At 37.2% G+C, this 25,495-nt stretch overlaps 1 protein-coding gene across 12 annotated transcripts in view; it reads right to left on the bottom strand.

Annotated features, from left to right (window-relative positions):
- Window positions 1–25,495, bottom strand: part of cacna1bb (calcium channel, voltage-dependent, N type, alpha 1B subunit, b) — a 126,337-nt gene that overhangs the window by 62,980 nt on the left and 37,862 nt on the right. For all 12 annotated transcript variants that reach the window (XM_058759179.1, XM_058759178.1, XM_058759185.1 and 9 more), the window contains 3 exons: window positions 24,648–24,739; window positions 24,367–24,519; window positions 21,146–21,333 (listed from right to left, as the gene is read on the bottom strand). In XM_058759179.1, coding sequence (XP_058615162.1) covers window positions 21,146–21,333; window positions 24,367–24,519; window positions 24,648–24,739 — 433 coding nt within the window. The remainder of the gene's footprint in view (window positions 1–21,145; window positions 21,334–24,366; window positions 24,520–24,647; window positions 24,740–25,495) is intronic.

Here is a 25,495-nt window from a genome sequence, read left to right as displayed (position 1 = left end):
ATTTGTAAATTTTATGGGTCTTGTTTCTGATCTCATTTGCATTCAGCTATGTTTAGATGTACAGAACAGCTCGTTTTGCTGCTTGATACTACAAATTGGTGTGTCGTACCATTTTTTAGTGTATTATATTAATTATGAACACACTGGTTTGTAATGCAAACAGTTTTACCGTTTACTGTACGTTGTTATTATTCTCGTTATTTCCCTATTGCGGCTAATGAACCGGAAGTCTCACCCATAGGCTTACTTCCATGTTTAGGAATCAGTTGGATAGCAAAGCATAACAACTCCCTACAGAAAAAAACAGCTAAAATCAGCCTAAGCCGATTGGCTGCTTTGGCTGGTCTCCCAAGCTGGTTTTAAAGTGGTTTTGGCCACTTTTTTAGCAAGCCAGGCTGTACTTAGCTGGTTTTCAGCTGTTTTTTAGCTGTTTTTTTTTCTATACTGAATCAACTGGTTTTAGCTGGATTAGCATAGAAACATGCTAACATCATGCTAGTAACTTGCTAATCATGCTAGAAACATGCTAACAAAATGCTAGTAACTTGCTAATCATGCTAACGACATGCTAAACATGCTACCAATTTGCTAATAATGCTAACTCCATGCGAGTAACATGCTAATCATGCTAGTAACTTGCTAATCATGTTAACAACATGCTGGTAACTTGCTAATCATACTAACCATAGATATATATGCGTAGATGCCTCATTAGCGACTGTTTCTATGGGCCGCTATATATATGCCATCTGACATATTGTAGTGGTCAACTTGACGTCATTCACCATAGCAAATACTGAATATTCGAAAAATGCCACAATCCTGCACAGCCGATGGTCTGCGAACCCAACGGCTCTGTGCGAACCTACAGTATGGTGAATGACGTCAAGTTGGCCGTTCCAAGATGGCGGTCGCATCTACGTGCCTGGAGCGGTCGAATAGGGCGTCTATATATGTCTATGATACTAACAACATGTTAGTAACTTGCTAATCATGTTGGAAACAAACAAGTAATTTGTTAATCATGGTAACAACATGTTATTAACACCCTAGCAACCATCCTGAGTACCCTAGCAACCACACAGCAACACCATAGCAACCACTCTGGATACCCTGGCAACCGCATAGCAACCCCTTAGCAACCAACCCAGGTACCCTAGCCACCGCATAACACCCTAGCAACCACTCTGGGTGCCCTAGCAACCGCATAGCAACACCGTAGCAACAGCCCTGAGTACCTTACCAACTACATAGCAACACACTATCAACCACTCCAGGTAGCCTAGCAACACCCTAGCAACCACTTTGGGTACCCAAGCAACCGCATAGCAACACCTTAGCAACCAACCCAGCTACCCTGGCAACCACCAGGAATGTCCTAGCAACTGCATAGCAACCACCAAAAATACCCTAGAAACAGCCTAGCAACCACCTTGAGCACCCTAGCAACCACCCTAGAAGCCACCACAGGTACCCTAGCGATCTGTTTTTCTATGTCTGTTCTTCTGATAGACTGTATTGCCTTCAAAACATTCAAACTTTAATCTTTAAAATTATTTTAAGTATTTCAAATTACTTCAAACTGAAAACCTTTAAACTTTTACAACCTTTATGGCTAAGCTTTTTCAAGCCAACTTAAAGTTTGTCTTGAACTTTACTATCTAGTTTTTATATTAATGTAATAGGACCCAGGATGATTCTGAAAGAATACACTGCTGTTGCTGTAGTAACAAACACAACTTTCACATGCATCTGATTGACAGATAAACCGCACGCTCTTAATTCAGTGTTGTTTTATTTTGTGGATATTTCAGCTAACAGTTTGCTTTGTACATTCAGCTGAACAACATTAAGTTAAAGTTAAAGACTGTCCGCAGCGACTCAGGATGCGGTTTCAAATCCTGTCGCACCAAAGAGTGTCACTCACATGGTTTTCCATAAAATCACATTATATTTGTCCCAAATTATTGTTAATGTTCATAATGACGTTATACTAGGATGGAAGATCGTGCATCTTTCAGCACAACCTTTGTCGTTCTGTCAATATACTTTATAGAGAGCTTATAATAGCCATAGATCGTGCTTTCTCTTTCCGTTTGCTCTGTTTTGTCAAACACCACTTCAAACTCATCGATGCAACTTTGTTAATTCCTGAAGTTAACTTTTTTATTAACTGTTCTGGACCGCTGTCTTGAACTGAGTGCAATAGCTGTGAGTTGTTCTAAACGTGGCTGTGCTTCTCCTCTGGTGTGCGACTCCCTTAAGTTCTTACTTTCTTACTCCGCCAATATATTAAATGTGTGTTCTTGAAAGCGCGCAGTTTTCTAACATATTTACTTTAACTTCTTATGTAATATCAATGGTATGACATTTCAGATGAGTAATTACAAAAACATATACATATATTTAATTGTTTGATCAAAATTATTGCTAGGGATAGTTTGGTAGTTGCTGGATATTGGTAGGGACATGTCCCTGGCGTCTCCCAGGGTCTCTTCACTCGTCTCTTAAGTCTCTTCACTCATCTCTTATCACCTTCCCATCTTCTGGTTGCAAAGTCCCAGAGCCAGTGCAGCCACGCCTGGCAGAACTCAATGCAGCCAGTCTAGGTTCTTTTAGGTTCTGAGAAGATGGGGATGCTGAGCTAGAACTCTTCTGGAACCCTTAAGTTTGTGCCAGGCTTCGGCATTGTCTTTCCATTCAACAAAGACCCTCGGATCTCAGCTGACGTCTCTTAGCTCTTTTTCACTTTCCACCTGGGAAGAAACTCCCAATTACCATCGAGTCAGAACACCTTTGGAGTTCATCTCTCTTTAAACCCAGAAGAACGTGATCGCAAGTTCAAACCTTGAAACCATCAAGAGACTTCATCCGAGACTGCATCCGGACACTCGTCAAAATCCAAGGCAATGCAAGTATCCTACATTTAAAGGGGTGGTTGATTGCGATTTCATTTTTTAACATTAGTTAGTGTATAATGTTGCTGTTTGAGCATAAACAATATCTGCAAAGTTGCGGCACCGAAAGTTCAATGCAAACGGAGATATTGTCTTTTAAAATTCTGGCAGTTTAATGCCTACAAAAACGGCTCATAGGGACTACAATGAGCTACTTCCCAGGTTTGTGACATCACAAACCCAGGCAAACCCCGCCCCTGGGAACATGCAACAAAGGGGGCGAGGTCATGTTGTTCTGCTTTAGAGAAGAGGAAGAAAACTAGGGATGCACGTAAAAATCTATTAATGATGCTAATAGATTCACAAGTTTCAAAATCAATGTTCTAAAGCAGCGGTTCTTAATACTGTTCCTCGCGTCGCCCTGCATCTCTCTCTCTCTCAATGAGATCATCAGCTCAGCTCAAACAATGAACTGTTCCATTTATACACTTATTTTCACATAGCTATGAGAAGATTTATACATGGTGTGCGGTTGCCGTACTGTATTAAAGCTTTAATCAGGGAAAAAACGTATATTAAAAGCTAACAGAAGCAGTAGCATTTACAAATAACAGCGTATCTAAAAGTATGAGACAACAACAAACAAAAACAATTTTTAAAAGCTGTGCTTGCACAGGTTCTGCAGGATCCTATTCACTAATATTCTCTGGGTCTCAATCGGGCTCAAATTGATAAGCAATATAGATGAAGCCATTGTTTACAATACAACTGGTGCACATGCTACTGAGGTGAGGGGCGGGACATTTAGATGCGCACTAGAGGCGGTTTAGCCAATCACAACACACTGGGCCAGCTAACCAATCTGAGCCCATTGCGTATTTGTGAGGGAGGGGCTTCATAAAACAAGGAAATGATCAGTGCGTTTATAGGAGAAGGGACAGAGCGATGTGGAATAAAGGTAAATTATGTGAAAAATGATGTTTTTTTGTTTTTTTTAAACGAAGCATTAACATGTTAGATTGCACCCCATAAACACAATCAAACCTAGAAATAAAAGAGTCAACCACCCCTTTAACTAAACAAAACAGAGGTTTAGTATAAGCTATAGACCCCATTGTAAAACGGCGCTGATGGTTTCACTCAAAGGTTAACTGACTCCTTTTCATAGCTTCATTCCCTGTTTCTCTAATGGCTTCATTTATCCAGTCTCACTTGCCCTTCCCCCATGTATGAGTGATTGTATGTTCATTTGTTTAGATTAGTTATGTGTGTTAGTGCTTAGTTAATAAAACTTTTTGGTGCACAAACTACATGAGTTTCTGATTCTTTCACCACTTCGTGAATAATGTCCCTTTTTACGATCCGATCTAGCTACATGCTCTAATGTATTAATACTGTAAGAAGGTGTAAGGGAAACAGGTCAATTTAGCTCAAAGGGAATCATTTATGATTTCATAGGGAATTTGAACAGAATCGCTGTTTTACGGCCAGCGATTCACTGAACGAGCCGTAAACACCAACTCTGCACTGGATGTGAAAATCCATAATATAGTGAAAACACTATTAAATAGCACAGTAACAAGATTGGCATTAATTTGTAAGCACAAGACACAAGATACTTCTCTTTTCAATATAAATAAGACTTTCAGGAAACAGAAGCAGAGAGTGCTACACGGGTGTCTTTATAAAGCCCCTGGTGCTCATTGGGTATAGTAGAGGTAACGATCGATTTCGTCTACATAAATAAGACTTTATTGGATAAATCTAAGACATGTAAACTAATCTAACACAAAATTCACACGCACTCACACATTCATACACGTTGCAGAAAGGGAGAAAGTGAGAAGAGAATGAAAATGTGAAATCCCAAGTTTATAGCAATATGTGCTATTGCATAGACCTGAACAACCATCAATCACTTAATTAACCCTCGCATTGAGTTTCTCAATGAGGCTAAAATTTATATTAAATGCACCAGTTCAGCCAGAATCTGGAGTTTGTACTTGCGTTGCATTTGTGTTAAGGGATTCGCCCTCTGTTGTCCCAAGTTGCTGATTGGCTGGAAGATCAGTAGTCGTTGAAGTGATGTCTTGGGAAGCCAATGGTTGGGCTTTGGCAGACGAATGGTTTCGGAGTCAGTTGCTGGTTGAAGTTTGAAGCGGGTGTAGTCAGAGCTGGACTTTGCGGCAAACTTAACTTAACGAAACTCTCAATGGAAAGAAAAGAAATTAAAGTAAAAGTATAAAAGGATGTAACGAGACTAGATGGGTTTTCTTCTCATCGTGGTTAAGTAGCAGCTGGCATGTAGGCCAGAGCATGCTGGAACAGCACTCGAAGAATTCATGGGTAAACAGAAGTTGTAAAAAGCATGGCTAAATGCAATGATTAAAAAAGCAAAAAGCTAAGAGCATGGTTTGATGGTGTCCTGAGTTTTTAAATGGGCTTTTGGACACATCCCAAAATGGTGTCTTGACCAATTAGATATTATCTTAGCTCGGGGTGTTGCTCTGTTTCTCCTTCAAATACATAATCAGCATGTTATCATAAACATACACATTTACTTGTTGAACTTTTCCAAAACTATATGCCAGGTGGTGAAATAGGTGAAATTGAGTGCGACATTTTGAAATATGATGCAACCTTTCATTGCATCTAAATTTTGAAGGACTCATCTGCATTAGCTAGCATTCTCTGGTGATTTATTAAAGGGCATACTGAAGTGCAAAACATAATTTTTACTTAATAGTTTTTAATACTGCATTTGCAATTTAAGTAACAATTTTATTGACATTAGTAACTGTAATCAAATTACATAAATTTAAAATGTAACGCATTACATTACTGTCTTATCAGGAAAAGTTATTAGAGTAATTACTGTGTAAAGCATTATACCAAACTCTGGTAAAGTGTAATATTTATTCTGTGAGCCCTTAAATGGATACAAACTATATTATAAGCGAACCTATAATGATGACCATATATCTTTTTTTCTTTCTCTTACTCTCATTCCAAAATAATAAAGACTGTGGGGTGAATTCAAAATTTAAGAATGGATTGCATTATTTATTTGATTTAGCACCTGATTCACTAAATTAATTATGTGGTGTACATTAATGAAACTGTACAGCATTGGTCTTTCTCCATCATTTGATCATCATTCGATAATTATTGCTGCTGCACCTTTCTGGGCACATATGCATGTCATTATTACTTGTAATGAAAGCCACTGACTTATGACGCAGCATTATTTTAGCACATTAACTCCTAGTTAAACTGGACGGCAGAGTAAAAAAAAGACATGCATTTCCATCTGTGCATATTTTTTCACTTCCACTGTAATAAGTTATTTACAAAAACGTGAAGGAAAAATAAGGGGAAAAGCCTGCATGCATCCAAATATGACTTTACTCCATCCTGCTCCCAACAGGCTATTTTTAAAGATGTTTAATGAGCTCATGGATGGGTCTGACAGCCCAGGACGGCCGGCTGACAGGGTCAAGGTGCACAGAGGCCTGGTGACTCAGCCTGCAGTAACAAGACCAAAAACACTGATTGCACTGAAACACACATACACACTGGCTACTGGAATAGCATGAGAGCTGCTGACTGACATTTTTGTGTAACATAATTAACACAAGGTCTCACAGGGCTACAGAACACAGAATGTCTCATCTTGGGCAGCATGTTTTTATACATCAATAAACAACACCTTATTATGGTCCCAGTGGGAGTTGACTGTTTTATAGAGTCAACATTGCAAGTGCTTGACCAGAAGGTAGATACAATAATTAAAGATGCTGTAGGTAGAACAACATTAAGATAAGAATAATTCAAAATCACTACAAAGAGGTGCCTCAGAAATTACACAAGACCTTCCACAAGGGTTGTTTTGTTGCAAAATCCAATTTTCATGAGCAATGATTGAAGGAAAACCAATCTAGTTTCTGCCTATTTAACGCTGTCCTCCATTAAAAGTCAGACGTGGGTTATTCTTCCTACTTCTTCTGAATAAAATGGTGTTTTATTGCATTCACATTATAAAAAAGTAAAATAAAAAACATTAAAAAATCTTTTAAATTAATTTTACAATAAATAAATAAATAATACACTTCTCTCCAACAGGTAGTGTTGTTCCACCACAGGGGATCTGACCAGAATCCCCAAACAAGCATGACACAGCAGTGGTAATTAAGCAGAAAGCGATTAATCTCTAGCACAGCGAGAGCGTAATAAAACTAACAGGCATGAAATGAGGACTGCCATGTCATTAGCTGAGGACTCCGCCCCCGCTGGCTTGTTTGGGCCGGAGCTCATTATGGGTGGGGATAATGTACCAGTGGAGCTCCTTAGGTTGAGAAACTTACACTAACCTCTGGCCCTCTGCCTGTCTGTCATTTATTGAGCTACAATGTAATGCTCAATAGAGAAAATGCTTTTCAATTGGTTTTGTTTAGGTGGGATTTGAATTATAGAATAAGAATCTGTAACACAGAGTCACGCTTTTGCTGCATTGGATGAACATTTGTGATATGAAAGAAAGAATTTATGCATATAATCCACTACAGACAATCCCATTATTCCATTGAGCAATTCCATCACAGCACCATAAAGACATCAATCCAAAGAGTCACAATCCAGCTACTCTGACATGCAATCTAGAAAATGGAGTGCTGCCATTATTCTTATTTCATGATGCGATCCATCCTGGATTCCAACCATAAATAGCATCTCAAAATGCAGCATATCACACAATGTCTTCCATAGCGTTTAGCTTTAAAAAAGTATTCAGAACAACAGTTTCTCTGACTTACTACAATAAGAGAGAAGCTTATTTCAGACTTTGTGCTTTTTCTATACATTAACTGGTTTGCAGTGGCAAATAAATAAAAAGCTTGGTATTAATATAAAAAACAAAGCACGCTACAAGATACAAGATATTTTCTATAAGATGGAGGAAAACGTCAAACTAGCTTCTGGCTCGCTGTCACTCATGCGGTTGACTTCTGGGAAAGATCTAAGACTTATGATGAACAATATATATATTGATTTACTCTCTATTTGTCAGCAATTATAGGTCTTTGCTTGTCAATGCAGAGGGATTAAGAGGTGCACTGAGCTACTTTATAAACGAGTCAGTCTCTGTGAAATAGGATGAAAGCCCCTGGGCTAAAAGGAATGGTTTAACTACAAGCTCCAGTAGTTACAAATTGGCAATAAAATGATGAAGCTGGCTATGGTCTCCCAGAGACGTGTTTTTACAGTATTCTGGGAACAAAAGTTGTTTTGAAAGGCCCGGTGGAATGCCTGAAGGGCCACCAGTGCAGTTTGAGGGGTTATGTGGCCCTCAAGCCCATGCTAATAAGATACACTCACACATACACACACAGGCTGTGCTAAAGTTGCCTTGTGATTTAGTAAGAACACTCTGCACTGCAAGAGAGTAGAGAAATGAGGGAGGTATTCTGCCCAAAAACTGCTCATCAACATTTATTTAGTTTGTCTGTATAATGATTAAACTGCCTGACATAAATGAGCATTTTTGTAAGATTTGTGAAAGTTTTTGTAGCATATATACAATAACGATATAATTTACAGACATATTGCAAATTTTCTTTAACATTTACATTTTTTTTTAATTATGTGTGTAAAAAATGTATAATATTTTAAATAAAATTGCCAGACACAGACAAGAATTTGTCATAAATGTAATATTAGTGACAGCCAAAAATGTGTTAAAAATAACAAACTAATTATTAATAATCAGCCATGTATGTCATCATTTTCTGTTTAAACAAAAGTGGCTATACATCAATTGTTGTTTTGGAGTTTTATCATTACAACTGTATTATTTACAAACATTTTTCAAAATTCCTTTGTAAGGAAAATCTAACATTTCATTAAAAAAGATATTACTTTATAGGTGCAAAAATATTACATGTAAAATAAAATTGTTTTTAAAATAAAAAACAAAGCACGCTACAAGATACAAGATATTTTCTATAAGATGGAGGAAAACGTCAAACTAGCTTCTGGCTCGCTGTCACTCATGCGGTTGACTTCTGGGAAAGATCTAAGACTTATGATGAACAATATATATATTGATTTACTCTATTTGTCAGCAATTATAGGTCTTTGCTTGTCAATGCAGAGGGATTAAGAGGTGCACTGAGCTACTTTATAAACGAGTCAGTCTCTGTGAAATAGGATGAAAGCCCCTGGGCTAAAAGGAATGGTTTAACTACAAGCTCCAGTAGTTACAAATTGGCAATAAAATGATGAAGCTGGCTATGGTCTCCCAGAGACGTGTTTTTACAGTATTCTGGGAACAAAAGTTGTTTTGAAAGGCCCGGTGGAATGCCTGAAGGGCCACCAGTGCAGTTTGAGGGGTTATGTGGCCCTCAAGCCCATGCTAATAAGATACACTCACACATACACACACAGGCTGTGCTAAAGTTGCCTTGTGATTTAGTAAGAACACTCTGCACTGCAAGAGAGTAGAGAAATGAGGGAGGTATTCTGCCCAAAAACTGCTCATCAACATTTATTTAGTTTGTCTGTATAATGATTAAACTGCCTGACATAAATGAGCATTTTTGTAAGATTTGTGAAAGTTTTTGTAGCATATATACAATAACGATATAATTTACAGACATATTGCAAATTTTCTTTAACATTTACATTTTTTTTTAATTATGTGTGTAAAAAATGTATAATATTTTAAATAAAATTGCCAGACACAGACAAGAATTTGTCATAAATGTAATATTAGTGACAGCCAAAAATGTGTTAAAAATAACAAACTAATTATTAATAATCAGCCATGTATGTCATCATTTTCTGTTTAAACAAAAGTGGCTATACATCAATTGTTGTTTTGGAGTTTTATCATTACAACTGTATTATTTACAAACATTTTTCAAAATTCCTTTGTAAGGAAAATCTAACATTTCATTAAAAAAATATATTACTTTATAGGTGCAAAAAATATTACATGTAAAATAAAATTGTTTTTAAAATAATTAAAATGTAAAGATTAGACATTTAGAAATACAGAAATAATAGAGAAAAAAAAAACTATAAATGCAAATAAAAACATGAAAGTAGTTTAATTAAATTTAGTATATTCAAATTATACTTAAACTTACTTCATAATGGTTTAAAATATATTTAAAGTGTACATTTTTATTTTTATATTTTAATATTCATAAAATGTGTATTTTTTGGTGAAAAAAATCAAGTTGCTTAATCTTAGCAAGCAGAAAACATCCTTACTGTTGAGTCCTGCAAATAAAGTTATATTCAAATGAAAAAATACTGAATGTGATTAAAAAGGATTATTTTACCTAATATTAGCATTTCAATTGTTCATTTGAGAGGTTCTATTATGGTTAGGATGCTAGAGTGAAGTAGACAATGATGCGGCTCGCTGGGATTTGGAACAGAGCTTGTGTGTTAAAAAATGGGTGGGTGAAAGTGAGAGGGTATCAGCATAACCAGCAGCCCTCCACATATGACAGGAACAGGTTGGCAGCGTACAGTTCAGCTTAGCATAATTCTCATCTCAGTCTGTGGCGGGAGGGGGAGTGGTGTGGGAACAGGGTGGCATATGCTGCCCCACACCATGTTCTGGCAGCCTGACGCTCTGCACACATTTGTAAACTGTGAGGAGAAGGGGAGCAGGTGAAACTACAGCAGTCTGTCTTTTCTGTCACTCAGCAGGGTTTATACTACGCTCCCTGGAAGTGTTACAGAGACTGTCCATGCCAGTGTTTATTCTGAACGTGATGTCTCTATAATGACTGACCTGTGGTAAAAACAGATGGCCGCAGTAGGGTTTTCCATAACTGTGGAATTCCTGCTTATCATAAAAGTACTTTTGCATGTGTAACTGTGTACAATTAAACTAAGCGAACTTCTTTCCGCTTTTTCACTTTGTATTCACATCAGCACACACAGATTCTATACTGTAAAAAATCCAATTAACAAAATGTTGGAAGGGCAAAAATATTTAAGTTGAACTAATTTTATTGCTTGGGCTTAGTTTAGAAGACATATTATATTAAGTCTGCACAAATATATTTAAAAAACATTAAATGAATGGTTATTTTCAAATCCAGTCAACATTCAGAATGCCAATGTTTGACTGAACTAATAAAAACAAATCCAGCCAACACTGAGATCATTCTGCACGTGCACGCACCTGAGTGACTTCGCGGGAGAAACGGTGCCACCATCTTGTCAAGTTCAATTTTTTTTGAGTTTACATTTAGAAAGTGTTTTAGGAGTTGTATATCCAAAGAAAAGTGGGTATAAGACAGTGTATGTCAAGTCAAGGGTTTCACTGAATAAATATTTGTACTTAAAGGGGTCATAGGATGCAAAATTGACTTTACAAGTAGTTTGAACATAAATGTGTGTTGGAAGTGTGTGTACACATCCATCCTATAATGATAAAAATCCACCCAGTGTTTTTTTTTTTAAATCCCTATTTTAAAATGCCCTTTCTCAAATCAGGCAGTTCTGAGAGCCCTGTCAGAATGGCATAGTTCTGTACAGACCGCTCCCACGATAGTTGATTGACACTAGTGTCTAACCTTAGACCTGCCCTGAGTGAGCTGAGAGATGTCCGCCTCCGGTGCAGGGGAAGACAAGATGTCTCAGATTAAGTGATTGAGGCGTTTTGTTGTTGGATGTTATAAGGAATATAGCAGTCGTCATTTACTCCTGACATCTGAGCCGCTGAAGGCGCAGAGGATTAACGTTACTTTTGTTTTGAAGGGAATGCACCGATCCAGATCTGCCTAAATGCGTCTATGTTCACGCGAATCATTCGTGATCCAGCTTTACCTACAGAAGAAGGGAGTATAAGGGTTTTTATGAATCTTTGTAAATCGCCTTTCCTAATAACGTGCTAGTTAGCCAGTTTTGCGGCTGAAGTTTAGTATGCTCCATAGATATACATACCTAGATGACTCATTATAGTCATTATGTTTCTATGGGCCACGATACGCAAGCCATCCACCATTTTTGGAACGGTCTGCGAATCTTTGAGCGCATTGACTGTGTGCGTCTACAACAGCAAGTTATACGCTTGTATATCTTTGAATATTCATTGATTATTATGGTGAATGCGAGATGGCTGGCGCGTCAACGTATCTGGAGTGGTCGAATAGGGAATCTACACATATCTATGGTCTGCTCGTCACTCCACGGAAGAGAAGGGCGGAGTCAGCAGAGCTCACTAGCATTTAAAGCAACATGGTAAAGAAGGTGTTTTTTACACTAACATTGAGAAATTTTAACCAAAGTATGTTATAGACTTTTCATTAAGACCCTAAAGAATCATATCAACTTGTGTAAAATGGGCATCTGATGACCCCTTTAACCTTAGACTGAATTTATCAAAACATATTTAAAAGGTGTAAATGTTTTATTTAAAACATATATATATTTATACACAAACGTACAACATATATAAAAACATCTAATAAGCATTGTATGATATGTCTGAGGGAAATTTAAGTGAAGGGAATGTGGTCTTTCACCTTGTTTAATCCATAAAACACTTAATGTCAAAAGCTGTGTTACTATAATGAATTTTAGCAAATTTTGGCGTGTTGTATGATATTTTTTGTGTTTCCGTGACGTGAAAAGATATGAAGAGATCGCGCGGTCTTTCTCTCTTTTATAAGCCATTGTGTTTAACGTTAACCGAAATCTATGAAACGTGTAACTTAATGTAAACCACAGTAATGCGCTCATTTGAAGTTAACATGGGGTCCCAGCACAGGGAAAGACCATGATCAGTAAACACTGGGACAACTGATCAATCAATTTGTAAAACTTCACCATTTATCAACAACAGGCAGGACTGTTATATTTTGATATTATTTTTATGCTATTTGAGGTAATTTAGCCCTATAATATGAAATGTACATGTTCTATTACAAAACCAGTCAACATTAATGCTCCCTGTTGTGCAATGGATTGTGGAATGAATTTGTGCCAAAAAAAAAAAAAAAAAAGGTTGCAACTTTTGTTTCATCAAAAATGTAATTAACTGATATTTGGGCTGGGCGATATATCGAAGGCGTTGATCATGCGCTCGATATATCGCCTGACAAGCTACACAATATCGCGTTCATTTTCGAAGGCGATTCATCTGCGATCATGAATGTAATATTGCATAGCTTGTAAGTGATCTACGGTTCTGTGTATTAAATTCCGCTCCATCTGAAAGCAGGTGATGGAGATTTACTGCTAATCACGGAACCAGCTTTACTGACAAGATGCGCATTACTTTGCGCATGATGCGTATTGATACATTGTAAATGATTTAAAAGGCATCATTTCATTTTTTGAACTTAAAATGTACTTTTCTTTCTCCATCAGGGTGTGGCCAAAGGTTTCATTGGTGCTTTGTCATTGTTGCAAGATTTCAGATGCAACCCAGTCTTCAAAGGCACCAAACACTGGCTGGTGACCAGACCGCTCCACTGCAACTACATACTGTGTGTACCTTCAAGACTAGGAGTTTATTGTTTTCATTCCAGGTAATATGTGTAAATGTTTAGAGTTTTTACTACAATTGTAATGTGCTTTACCGTTCTCAGTGGCATCTACACTAATATTAGTCTGTTTCATTCTTATTCCGAGGTGAATATAGCCACCCAGATCTAGTCCGTATCCAGATAAGATGGCGGATCAGCACCTAGAGATGACCTCGACAGCCCTGAATGTCAGCGGAGACCATGTCAGCTAGATGAGCTCCAGAGACAGATCCCCTCCAAAGACCTCGTTGGTCATCGGGACAAGACCACGAGAACCAGACAAGTCCTCTGCTCAATCTGACCTGTGTTGCAGCCTAGAATTAAACCACGCCATGCATGCTGGTTTTGTACTGTCCCCCGACTGTGTCTGGTTTCTCCCAAGGTTTTCTACTCAATCTCGGTCACCAATGGAGTTTTGGGTCCTTGCCGCTGTCGCCTTTGGCTTGCTTATTTGGGGACGCTTGGCTGATTGCACAGACACTATTGGAAGAGAACTAAATTGGATGATGTCAACACTGAATTCACCAATGAACTGACTTTAACTGAAAAAATGACTTGTTAATGTTCTCTTGCATTATTGACAAACTATTTTCCTGTTTGACTGTAAAGCTGCTTTGACACAAATCAGTATTGTATAAATTACAGATGTAATGATTGTCAAGTGGAGCTTTAAAGGGATAGTTCACCCAAAAATGAACATTTGCTGTTAATTTACTAACCCTTAGGCCATCCAAGATGTAGGTTTAGTCTGTATGAAAAATTTCATAAATGGAGATTTGTTATTAAGTAAAGGCTATTATGTGTTGTAAAGTGTGTGTTTTTAATGGTTGATATACACCAGTTAATCATTTTTAATATTTTTTAAAAAACTATAAAAATGTGTGTTTATGTAGTTCCCCAGAAATTTCTTATGATGCCCAAATAATAAATCTTAGTTGAGGTAACATATAAAATGCATATAAAACTAGTTCACTAAAGGTTGAGCCAACTAAAAAATAACAATTGAGATAACACTTTGACTGAACGTAAAATTTCTGTGGAACTTGTTACAAAATAATAATTAGTTGAAACCGCTTTAATTTTTACAACATCCACTCAAACAAACAACAGGGAGGGGAGAAAAACAGACACACCATCAACAATTTCAATTTCAATTTGTAGTAAAAAGGACAAAACAGAATTCACATGAGTCCATAGATTGACAACAATTGGACATTCCCAAAACATGTGGAGAAAAGTACCTGCTGACACAGTCTTACAGATATGACAGTTATAGGTCAATTGCAGTTTCATTTTAAACCTCTTGTAAGGAGTTATGTATGCTCTATGGATGACTTTGAAATGGATAAGTCGATGAGCCAAGTTTTTAGAAGTTAAGATTAAATTAGACCACACCCTCTCCCAGTACATAAACAGAGTAAGGAGAGATGCCTGAGGATGATGGCAAATGATTTACAGATCCTGAGCACCACTGACAAGCACCTGATCTTGTAAAATGTGTGGTAAGTACTGCCACTCCATAGTATAAACAGAGTATGTGCGATCGCGAATCTCGTAAGTGAAAGTGAAAGTAAAAAGCGATCGTGCATTTGAAAGCAGTTTCAGTGCCCCGCATATTAATAGTGGCTCCCTGATGCCCGCATTTTATACACAGTATAATTACCCTACGATATAACTGCGAGAGAAAGTATTGAAATATATATTTTCCTCCCTGTGTTTCCTTCCTGCTGTGAGCTACTGAAATGAGCTGCACTGTGAAACAGCCAATCAGAGCAGAGCTCAACATTATTCAACATCATTATTATTCATGACCCTTCCACATAAGCCAATAAGAGACCATTTCATTCTAGGGAGAAATCCTAGGGTTATAAATGCACATGTAAAACCGTTTCTGGATCATTTTTGCCCTTACCTAAGCCACATACCTTCTATGTAGATATCAGAGAACAATTTAAAATATTGTATCAATGCATTCTATGGAACCTTTAATAGGAGAATTTAGGCCATTCACATTCAATGATAAGATATTCAGAATAAGCATTGTGTGCTTGCAATGCCAAGATTCTGTCTAAGTGAAGAGAAACAAAAGCAATGCCATACTGCCAGTGACATGTAAACATTAGTATGTATCCTAGATACCAATCCACCTAGATGTATAGTCCTTTTAAAAGAAAAGCAGAATAAATAAATGTATTGATGTCTGTTGAATGGCATAGAAAAAAAACAAAAAAAAACAAGGAACCACAAACAACTGTGTATAAAAACCAAAGCAGACCGCACATTACCAAGAGTGTAGGTCTACATAAACAACAGAAACAAATGTTGATGCGTGACCAGTCCACTTCAATGCAAGACATGTCCCCAAAAGGCCCACTGAGCCAAAAGCGTAGTAATTGAACCTGCTCTCTACCAGCCCGAATAATAATAATAATAATAAAAAATAAAAATAAAGAAAATAAATCATTATTATTTACCAATCAGCAAACGAACATACAGGGCAGGGGCAAGATTCCAAAAAGAAATTAACAAGTGTCCATGGCCACCTTGTTATTGTCCTCTTCAAGGCGGTTAGGATCACCACAGACCTCCTCGTTAATTTTCCCTCGTTGAGCTGAGAGGATGGAGACGGTAGCCGATGCCTTCCCGCTGCTTTGTAGCGCTGCAGAATACGTCTTCAGTGACAGTGAAGTAACAAAATCCTCCGCCTTTTGAAGAGAGTCGAACATCATCTGCTCACCTTTGTGTCGTAGTTTAATTACCGCCGGATAGGTGAGGAAGGGCTGGAGACCAAGTGCTGTCATCTTCTTCAAGACTGGATTAAAGCTCTTTCTCTTGGTAGTTGTGGCTGGACTAAAGTTGGGAAAAAATAGTAGGTGACATTGTCCTGCGTATATTTCACCAGATATGCCTGCCGAGCACCTTTCAGGATCGCCGATCTTTCATACCACCTTAGTACAAGGAAGATGAAAGTATGCGGCCGATCTGAGTTTTTTCTTCCGTCATACACGCGATGGGCCCGGTCAATCTCCATGTCATGGCCTTTCAGGGAAGGGATCCACCTGGAAAGACCAGCTCTGAGGAAGTCAGCTGGACCAGAGCCCTCCGCCCCCTCCGGCAACTCCACCAGTCGCACACGCCACTTCTCCTGCTCCTATCCTCATTGTCCATAATTTTATTGGTAAGTTGCTCCAGCTGATCTCCAGCTGAAGTTTGTGACTGTCCTCCTATCCTCACATGCAGCTGCCTGAACGGAATCGACCCGGTCACGTGTCTGTTTCGCCGCGATGGCTAGCTTTTCAACTTCTGCTTTTAGCTCTTTTACAGAATCGTTGGTCGTCAGTACAGAGTCTATTGCTTCTCTTACAGTCGAAGCCACTACCGAATCGAGAGTACTTTGTTGCTCTTTAAGCGCTAGCTTGATACCGTTAGCTATAGCAGCATCGAGATCCTCTCTGGAGATGGTGGAATCTTTGAATTTTTTCTTTATTGGCGATTGTTCACTCTCTCTTTTCCGGCTGTCCTTGACTGCTGGGGTACTCATAGTGAGCTAAATAAAGAGTGGTTCAAAATTTACTGACAGGATATATACAATTTCTGACAAAGTGAGATCACGTCATTCCCAAATTTTTTTTTTTACAGTGTAGCACCTTTACAGAAAGAGAGTCTCCTGAGCTCAACACTCAGACAAGCAGAACACAGACTGTCAGATGTTCTAAAACATAACACAAAATTTTGAAACAAAGAAAAGCCTTTGAGATTACACAAACAATATTCCACATCCATATTCAAGACAATGTATGTTTGTAAATGCATGTTTGTGTGTGTGTGTGTGTGTGTGTCTCTGTGTGTGAGTGTTAAAGGAATAGTTCACCTAAAAATGAAAGTTACTCTATGCCAATTGTCCACTCACCCTCATGTTCCATATCTTCCTGTAACTTTCTTCTGGGAAGTATATTTAATACTTTCAGTGTACTGAAAATCTAGTTCAGATTTTGTGTCATCTTATATGTCAACTGATTGTGATTAATGCCAAGTTCCAAAATAACATGCAAATCCATGAACGTTGCGATAAAGGGAAAAAACAGGCATCTAAAGGTTACGACTGACAATTGACCCTTCGAAAAAACCTGCCCACCTTAGTTACTGTTGTCCGAAAAGCCATGCCGCTCTAACACTACACACCATATTATCACGCCGTTAAAAATACATCACGAAGCAAAGAGGAAACTGACAATGCGCCGGCAGACAAGACAGAGCTGGTTACTTCTGGTATGAAACAAGGTCTCAGCTTTCAAATTGTGTCATTTTTTAAGAAATTCAAACAATAAATACCATTTTGTGGCTCTTTAATGTGTAGTGACAGATCACTGTAGCGACTCGATTGTCCTTTCATATTTACTTAAAGTATGAAATAAACATGTATGAACATCAGAATCTATTTTATTTCAACCATGGAAAGACGTCAATACACACCATTTTTCAAGTTTAAAGGTCCCCTGAAGTGCCTTGAAACACGCAGCATTATTCTATGTGGTGACGTAATTTCAAATGAAACAGGAAGACAGGGCGGGACATATAGAGCAGCCCTGCCCCATTTTTAAAACAGCCAATAGCGTTTTGTTTATATCTGCTCGTGCCACAGCCGTTAAGCTCGGTAAAGCCACATTTGACAGCCACAGTCTAATAGATTATGCCCTAGATTCAGTATGAAACTCTTAGTAAAACAAAATAGTGATCATAATCATTCTGAGGCTGTGTAGTTTTAAAAGTGTTTAATATATGCCGAATTGCGCATATGATTCGCTCCGTGCAATCGCGTCTCTGGACCGGAGCCAAAGTCCGGATCAGACTGTGCACGCTGCCGCGGTTCGCGTGAAGACCTCATTTGCCCCAATCGAAAGCATATTTACACTGTCTGAATCGTTCCCGATCCCCTATATTGTGCACTGTGTGCCATTCACTGTACAGGAAATACTACACCGATAAGTGACCGATCTCAGTCACACCTTCAGTGTCTATTTATAGTGTAGGGGGCGGGCGCTTCGGATTCTAGAGAGCATTTGATTTGTCAGAAAATTTGATGAGAAGCTGAAGTACGATGTGACGTCAAAAAAATGGTTGATCCTTTCTGGCGGAAGTGACGAACTGCAAGCTTTGAATGCTTATATCTTCTAAATCCAAATTCTGTCACTGTTTTGGAGCACACTGGCTAATAGATAACCTAAAGACTAACATATTGATACTAATACCTAAAAAACTTTAATTTTGATTTCAGGGGGACTTTAAGTCCACTGAAGTTAATCTACTATCCAGTCTGATTTGTTTGTCAGACAAAATGGTGGATTCGGTATTATGATTGGTCAGATCGCTTGTCAGTCAAGCTCTTTGTGAAGGGACAATTAGCTGGGAAACTCTGGATGGTGCAGGCTAATAGGTCCTTTACCTGTAATCTGCTAGCAATAACATAATTTATTACACGGCACAAGCTGATTGGCCTGTGCTGATTCCACAGCCAGTGAACTTGCTAGCTCAACATTTAAATAGCCTAAGCTGGCTGCTATTAAAGTTCCTCTGAAACCCTCCACCTCCCCCAGCACCACTTGTCTAGATCTGTTATCTGCTAAATTTATGTATGCCTATTCATGCAGCATATCTTACATGCTCACAGCAGTGTGTCTGTGTATCTATTGGCAGTAGCAAGTAGAGGGCTGCATTGGGTTTGGGCTCCCGCGAGACCCAACGCAAATCTCGCGGGAGCGGGCGGTTTTACCTTTGCTGCGGGCGGGAGTGGGAGACCCGCAGGGAACGGTGGGATTTGGTGTGAAATTCAGCACATTGAGAGTTTCACAAATCTGAATGCATTAGGCTTATTTGTTAATTGACTTAAGATAAAACATTTTGCACAGTTCATTATCTGTGATACCATTAGGCTACTGGATGCTCTATGTAACAATCCCTAGTTGCTAAGAAATTGTCATCATACATAAATAAATTTTATTACATTTGGATTTGGATACATGTTTAGATATTATCAACGGCTACTTTTTGACTTTATTTTTTTGTTTGTTTGTTTTTTGTTTTTTTGTTCAGTTGTTTTGTTTTTGTTGTGTCAGTTATTGCATTATTATTTTAGCCAAACCTATAAAACCCTTTGTTACTACATACAGTAGGCCTATAAAAGCCTGATCAGTGACATAAAAGTAATCAGAATGCAGCTACTTGTTCTTTTATTACTCATTGACGCGTGAACTTCCCCTTTAAATAACGCGACGCTCTGCCCTCTATCTCCCTTTAAGCGCTGTTGAAAGTGAATTAATTTTCTTTTTTTTTGGAAGCGAATTAATTGATTCAGCATTTCGACACTTCCGTCAGGATGCGTTAAATTTGACAAACCTGTTTAATGTGTATTGATCTCTTGTGAATTAGCGAATTTTACTACACCAATATTTTTTAATTGGCTGAAAAATTTTAAATACTGCCTAAACAAAATACAGATTTTTGTGCACTTTTTATGTACCAATATTTTTAAATTGGCCTTTGAACTTGCACGGTAAAGCCTTACCTTGCCAAAACACGGACAGAACCCATTTATCTAATGGCATTGTTGAGTGCTCCAAATCCAAATGCAAACTTTGCAGGCAGCAATTGACAGCGCTTTTTCCGATTTTTCGTATTCCTCATCCTTTCCTATCAAAATGCATGCTACGGATGCGAAAAAGCAGAAACTCGAACCTGCTCCGATTTTTATTTTATGAAGGACAAAAGTTTCGGAGGCAGTGTGTGACATAATGTGAGGTTGTATTTATTTTTTAACGTGCAAAAATTTCGGACTGGGTGTGAAATTACCTTTAAACTGTTTGTTTAGTAAATGCTTCTGTATCAAGCAGTAGGCTACTTTTAAAAACTGAGGTACTGCTATTTGTGCTTTTGTTTTAATGGTTAATATTTAATAACGCTAATAAAAAAAATACCCAATGTTTTTGTCAGGTGTGGTGCTTTGGTTTAGCATTACTTAATCTTATTTAAATGCAATCATGTTTAAATCCTGCTATTCTGGATGATAAGTTGAACGAATATTTGAGTATTTGTGTAGCCAACATTTTTTTACAAGCTCTGAGAGAAAGTCCACGGGAGCCGGTGGGAGTGGACACAAACATTGCGGGCGGGCGCGGGCGGCAGTGGAACACGCAGGTTGTGGGAGCGGGCGGTCCTGGTCAGAAATTCAGCGGGAGCGGGTGGGTGCGGGTTTAAGAAAACAGTCCCGCGCAGCGCTCTAGTAGCAAGTCCATACTTGTTCTGCAGCAGCGTGCGTATAGCCTAGACCATTATGCTGCACCAGAAGCCTGTCCGAAATCAGTTTTAGAATGTACTGTAATTTCAAATGGAAACTCGGCCAGAGATGTCATTGGCTTATAGGCAGTCTAGTAGACGCAGCTATTGAAAACTCAGAAAACTCGAAACACAGTGCACACATTTGATAGAATATTTCCAGTCTTTTTTGTCATTTGGCATTATAATTCACCATTAACTGTTTTATGGAAAAGAGTTGATCTGATTTAGCCTCACATCTTATTTTATGTTTGGTTTACAGAAGAAAGAAAATTATAAGGGTTTGGAATGACGTAGGGCTGAAGAAATTAAAAAGTTGTCATTCTTTGCAGAAAATGTTCCATTAAATGAAGTCTAATAGGAACTCACATGGTATAGTACATCAGTCCATCCTTCCATGGTGATGCACTGGAAGACTGTGAGGATGGCGAAGAGGATGTTATCGAAATTGGTGATGCCGAAGTTGGGTCCTGTCCAGTACCCCCTACATACTGTTCCATTGGGACACTCTCTTGAAGGACGTTCTGCTCCACATGGGTAATCACCAACTCTTTCTCCTGCACACACAAACAAGCAGAAAACAAACCTTTATGTAGGGTAAACGTACCTATTAAGCTCACCAAAATCTACATTGAGACATTTTTAGTGCACAAGATATTGGTTTCAGTACAAAAAGTTGTTAAAATAAAATATTAATCTCTCACACAAAAATATTTAATTTAATTTTAAATGACAAAATCATTTCAATTAAGATATAAATCATTAAATTCAAAAAGTCCGGCTGTGCTTAATGGGTACATTTTGTACCCTTTAAGCACACCCCTGTTCCCATTAAGCTCAAATTACGTTTTATTCAAAATTGTTGTTTATTTTAAGGAAAATTTTTAAAGAATAATTGTAAAAATATATATTTTTGAAGGTACAAAGTCAATCACAAAAAAAACAGAAAACTAAAATCAAGCAACAAGGCATTCAATTTGATCAATTATATATTCATAAAGAAGTGTCATTTAAGCACATTGCAACATCTAGACTAGTCCACGTTCAGCTAAGTAACACATTCAAAAATCAAATAAAACAAACTAATAAAACATTTAATTCATGGGGATGAACACAGAAACTAGCCTCATTATGAAACCTCTATTTAAATGGATGTCAACTTATCTATAGTCGCTTAAGGCTGGAAAACACTACACGATTTTTGTCCCGATTTTCCACAGATTTACAGTCCGGAAAAGTTGATCCCAAAGATCAGAGCCAGTCTGCAGATTTAAGTTGATAGAATCCATAGAAAATCGATTAACTTAACTTAGTGACAACCATCAGTTAATATTTAAAGTCTGTTTATGAAGTATTTACATAGACGTTCAGTGTGGAAGAGCTTAAAGAGATCACACTGAGCTTAATTGGAGCAGCAACCATTTTTAATAAATTTCATGTAATATTTATTAAAATGACAGGATTTGTGCTAAATAAATAGTCTAGGTCATGTATTAAGTTCATACATATTTTAATATGAACAACTATTATTAACAATATCTATGAAATTATTCTTTTTCCTATTGATGTCACACTGAGGCTGTGATTTTCATAGTAGTGTACCCTTTATGCTCACCTTAAAATAATATGAAATCTTTAAAAATTACAGCACTGTAAAACGACAGATCAGCAATAAACTGTCAATTTATAATATTATGGATGTAAAAGTACAAGCCAGTAATGCCTGTGAAGTAATATATTAGACAGCTTTCAAAATGGACAGTGTGAACACATGGAGACCCATATCTCAGTGTGCAATGATCTGATTGACTTGAAATTACAGGAGGTATATAGTAACAAACATATCAATTGGTTAAGACATCAAGTAGGACAATAAATAATTTTTTCTTTTTATAATATGATCTCAAAAATGGAAGTGTGCTTAATGGGTACGTGAGCTTAATAGGTACATTTACCCTATTACATATGCTTTTATTTCAATAATCATTGCATTAATATACCTTCCAAATGTGTAGGCAATCACCCTTTCCAAACTGGTCAAACACACACACACACACACATACATACTCTCTCTTTCTCTCTGAGGCATATCACCTGCTGATGTTGCTGATTGAGGGGTGAAGCAGGCAGCAGCTGAGCACATGTTAGCAGCTCAGCTTCTTATTGGAGACCTCATTACCAAGACAAGCTAATTACATGCACTGTGTTGACCTGAAATAACTCGCACACACATATTACATTAACAACCTGTCAAGACCCCTCACACCATGGACACAGAAGTATAGTACATAAATACACAAACTTGTGCATACACACAAGGACAGCCTCCAGCTAGAATAGCAGAGCTTATGTCCTCATCTTCAAGAGCCGTGCTGTGCGGATACAATAGAAAAACAGTTGCTCTCCAAGCTCTTTCAAGAAATGACTTCTCTATTTTTACCTCTTTGTGTGTCACAAAAGACCTTTAAAAATCACTCAGTGATTCAAGATTCAGTGTGCTAGTCTTGCCAGCAGGATAAATCATGAAAACATCTGCTTTACAACGGCAATCAATGATATTCTGCCGCAGGATTATTATTTTAAGAAATGTAATTACATTTGTCTCCATCAATAAATCATGTGGTACACTAGAATGTACCAAAGTCAGATGGTAATTGGAATTAGGGGTGGGAGAATCAACAGGGATATAATATATCTGGTGATATATTATACAGATATCTGGGTCATGAAAAAAAAAAAGCTGTGTTGCCCTGTGTCAATTAGAGCAGGGATTTTTAAACTTTTTGATCCAACGAACCCTCAAATACGATGATCCCGTTGCAAAGGACCCCCATCTTAAAATATGAAGGGCAGGATTTGCTCTGTTTGGGTAAAAACCCCTCACATCTATGTACTTACAGACCAGAACACAATGAAATGCTAATAAACATCTACAATTAATGTTTTCATTAGGAGACAAGGAGAAAAACAGAGATGAAGAGAGAGAGAGAGAAAAAAAACACAAAGATCTGTCATGTCTCTCTCACTCACATTCAGTCCCTAGCTGCAAAGGAAACAGCACTGTTTTGTGGGTAAATGTCAGTCAGTGAAAAGTGAGGCAGGCGGAGGAAATTTGCATAAACAAAAGAAAGAGCCTGAGAGGACCTCTGATCCAAACAGAGCTTTGCAAAAATCTTCTAGAGTTCTTTGTTTAACAATTGTTCAAATATATATTTTGTGTATATATATATATATATATATATATATATATATATATATATATATATATATAAATAAGTTAATTTTTTTAACAACAGGTTTTGTCTCGCTAAAGGCTTTATTGTGTAAACGGAGTCTTAATATTTTGTTTATATCTTGTGATACAAGTGCAGGTTTCTTTTCTTTACTTCTGCTAGAGTGTCTTTATTATCTTCAGTATAAACTGATAAGGAGTCGCTTTCCTTGGATTCTCTGAATTTGTTATTTAATGTGTGCTACAAAGAGCTGTTTTGAGATTGTGTGCTTTGAAACGTCTCTGACTGCGGTGGCTCTAAGATTTATTTCCTTGGTGCTCTCAAAGAAGCTTTTTTGTTTCCACAACAGGAACTAACCTGTATCCTCTTTAAAGCAGGTGAAGTGGAATTTGCCCATGTAGAACTCGACGCCGATGATGGCAAACATGACGATGGCAAAGAAGAGCAGCAGTCCAATCTGAAGAAGTGGAACCATGGCCTTCATAATGGACTTTAATACTACTTGAAGGCCTAAAAAGAGAAACAGATTACATTTGGTTAAATTAATCATGGTATCATTAACCGTCTAGAGTTTTTAATGTCTGAATGTCTGAACAGGCACTGTTAAATTGAAGTGTATTGTACTGCCAGACACTTACTTGGGATTCCAGACACCAGTTTGAGGGGTCTCAGCACTCTGACGGCCCGCAACGTTCTCAAGTCAAACTGTGAGCCCACTGTGGTTAAAATCCTGTCACAAACACACAAACATGCAAACATCAATAGAAAGCATAGACCATCATAGACATTGATTAGTTCAGATTAGTGCACAAACAATACGTGCTGCTTAAGTCTTAAATTGTTTAATTTGGCCCGCTCCAGTCTTGGATATTTGGTTACATCCTTAATAGAAATAACCTCAAATATAAACATGAAAAATCTATATAAATATTATTATTATTATTATTATTAAATTAAAAATGTAAAAATATAGCATAAATAATATTTATCTTATATATATATATATATATATATATATATATATAATAATATTTACTATATATTATGCTATTTTTATGTACTCTTTTTATTTGCTAATAAAAAAATTATTTATATATATATATATATATATATATATATATATATATATATATATATATATATATATATATATATATATATAAATAATTGGTAACACTTTCCAGTTAAATATCAGTTAATATATTAGCTAACATGAATGAACAATACATTTATTATAGTATTTATTAATCTTTGTTAATGTTAGTTAATGAAAATACAGTTGATCACTGTTAGTTCATGTTAATTCACAGTGAATGTTAACAAGAACAACTTTTGAATTTAATAATGCATTAGTAAATGTTCAAATTTACATTAACTAGGATTAAAAATGCTGTAGAAATACTGTTCATTCTTAGTTCATTTTAATTAAAGTAGTTAACTAATGTTAACTAATGAACCTTATTGTAAAGTGTTACCAATAATTAAT

This window comes from Onychostoma macrolepis, chromosome 21 (assembly GCF_012432095.1).
Source record: "Onychostoma macrolepis isolate SWU-2019 chromosome 21, ASM1243209v1, whole genome shotgun sequence".
Lineage (NCBI taxonomy): Eukaryota > Metazoa > Chordata > Actinopteri > Cypriniformes > Cyprinidae > Onychostoma > Onychostoma macrolepis.
This window is presented reverse-complemented; position numbering and strand designations above follow the sequence as displayed.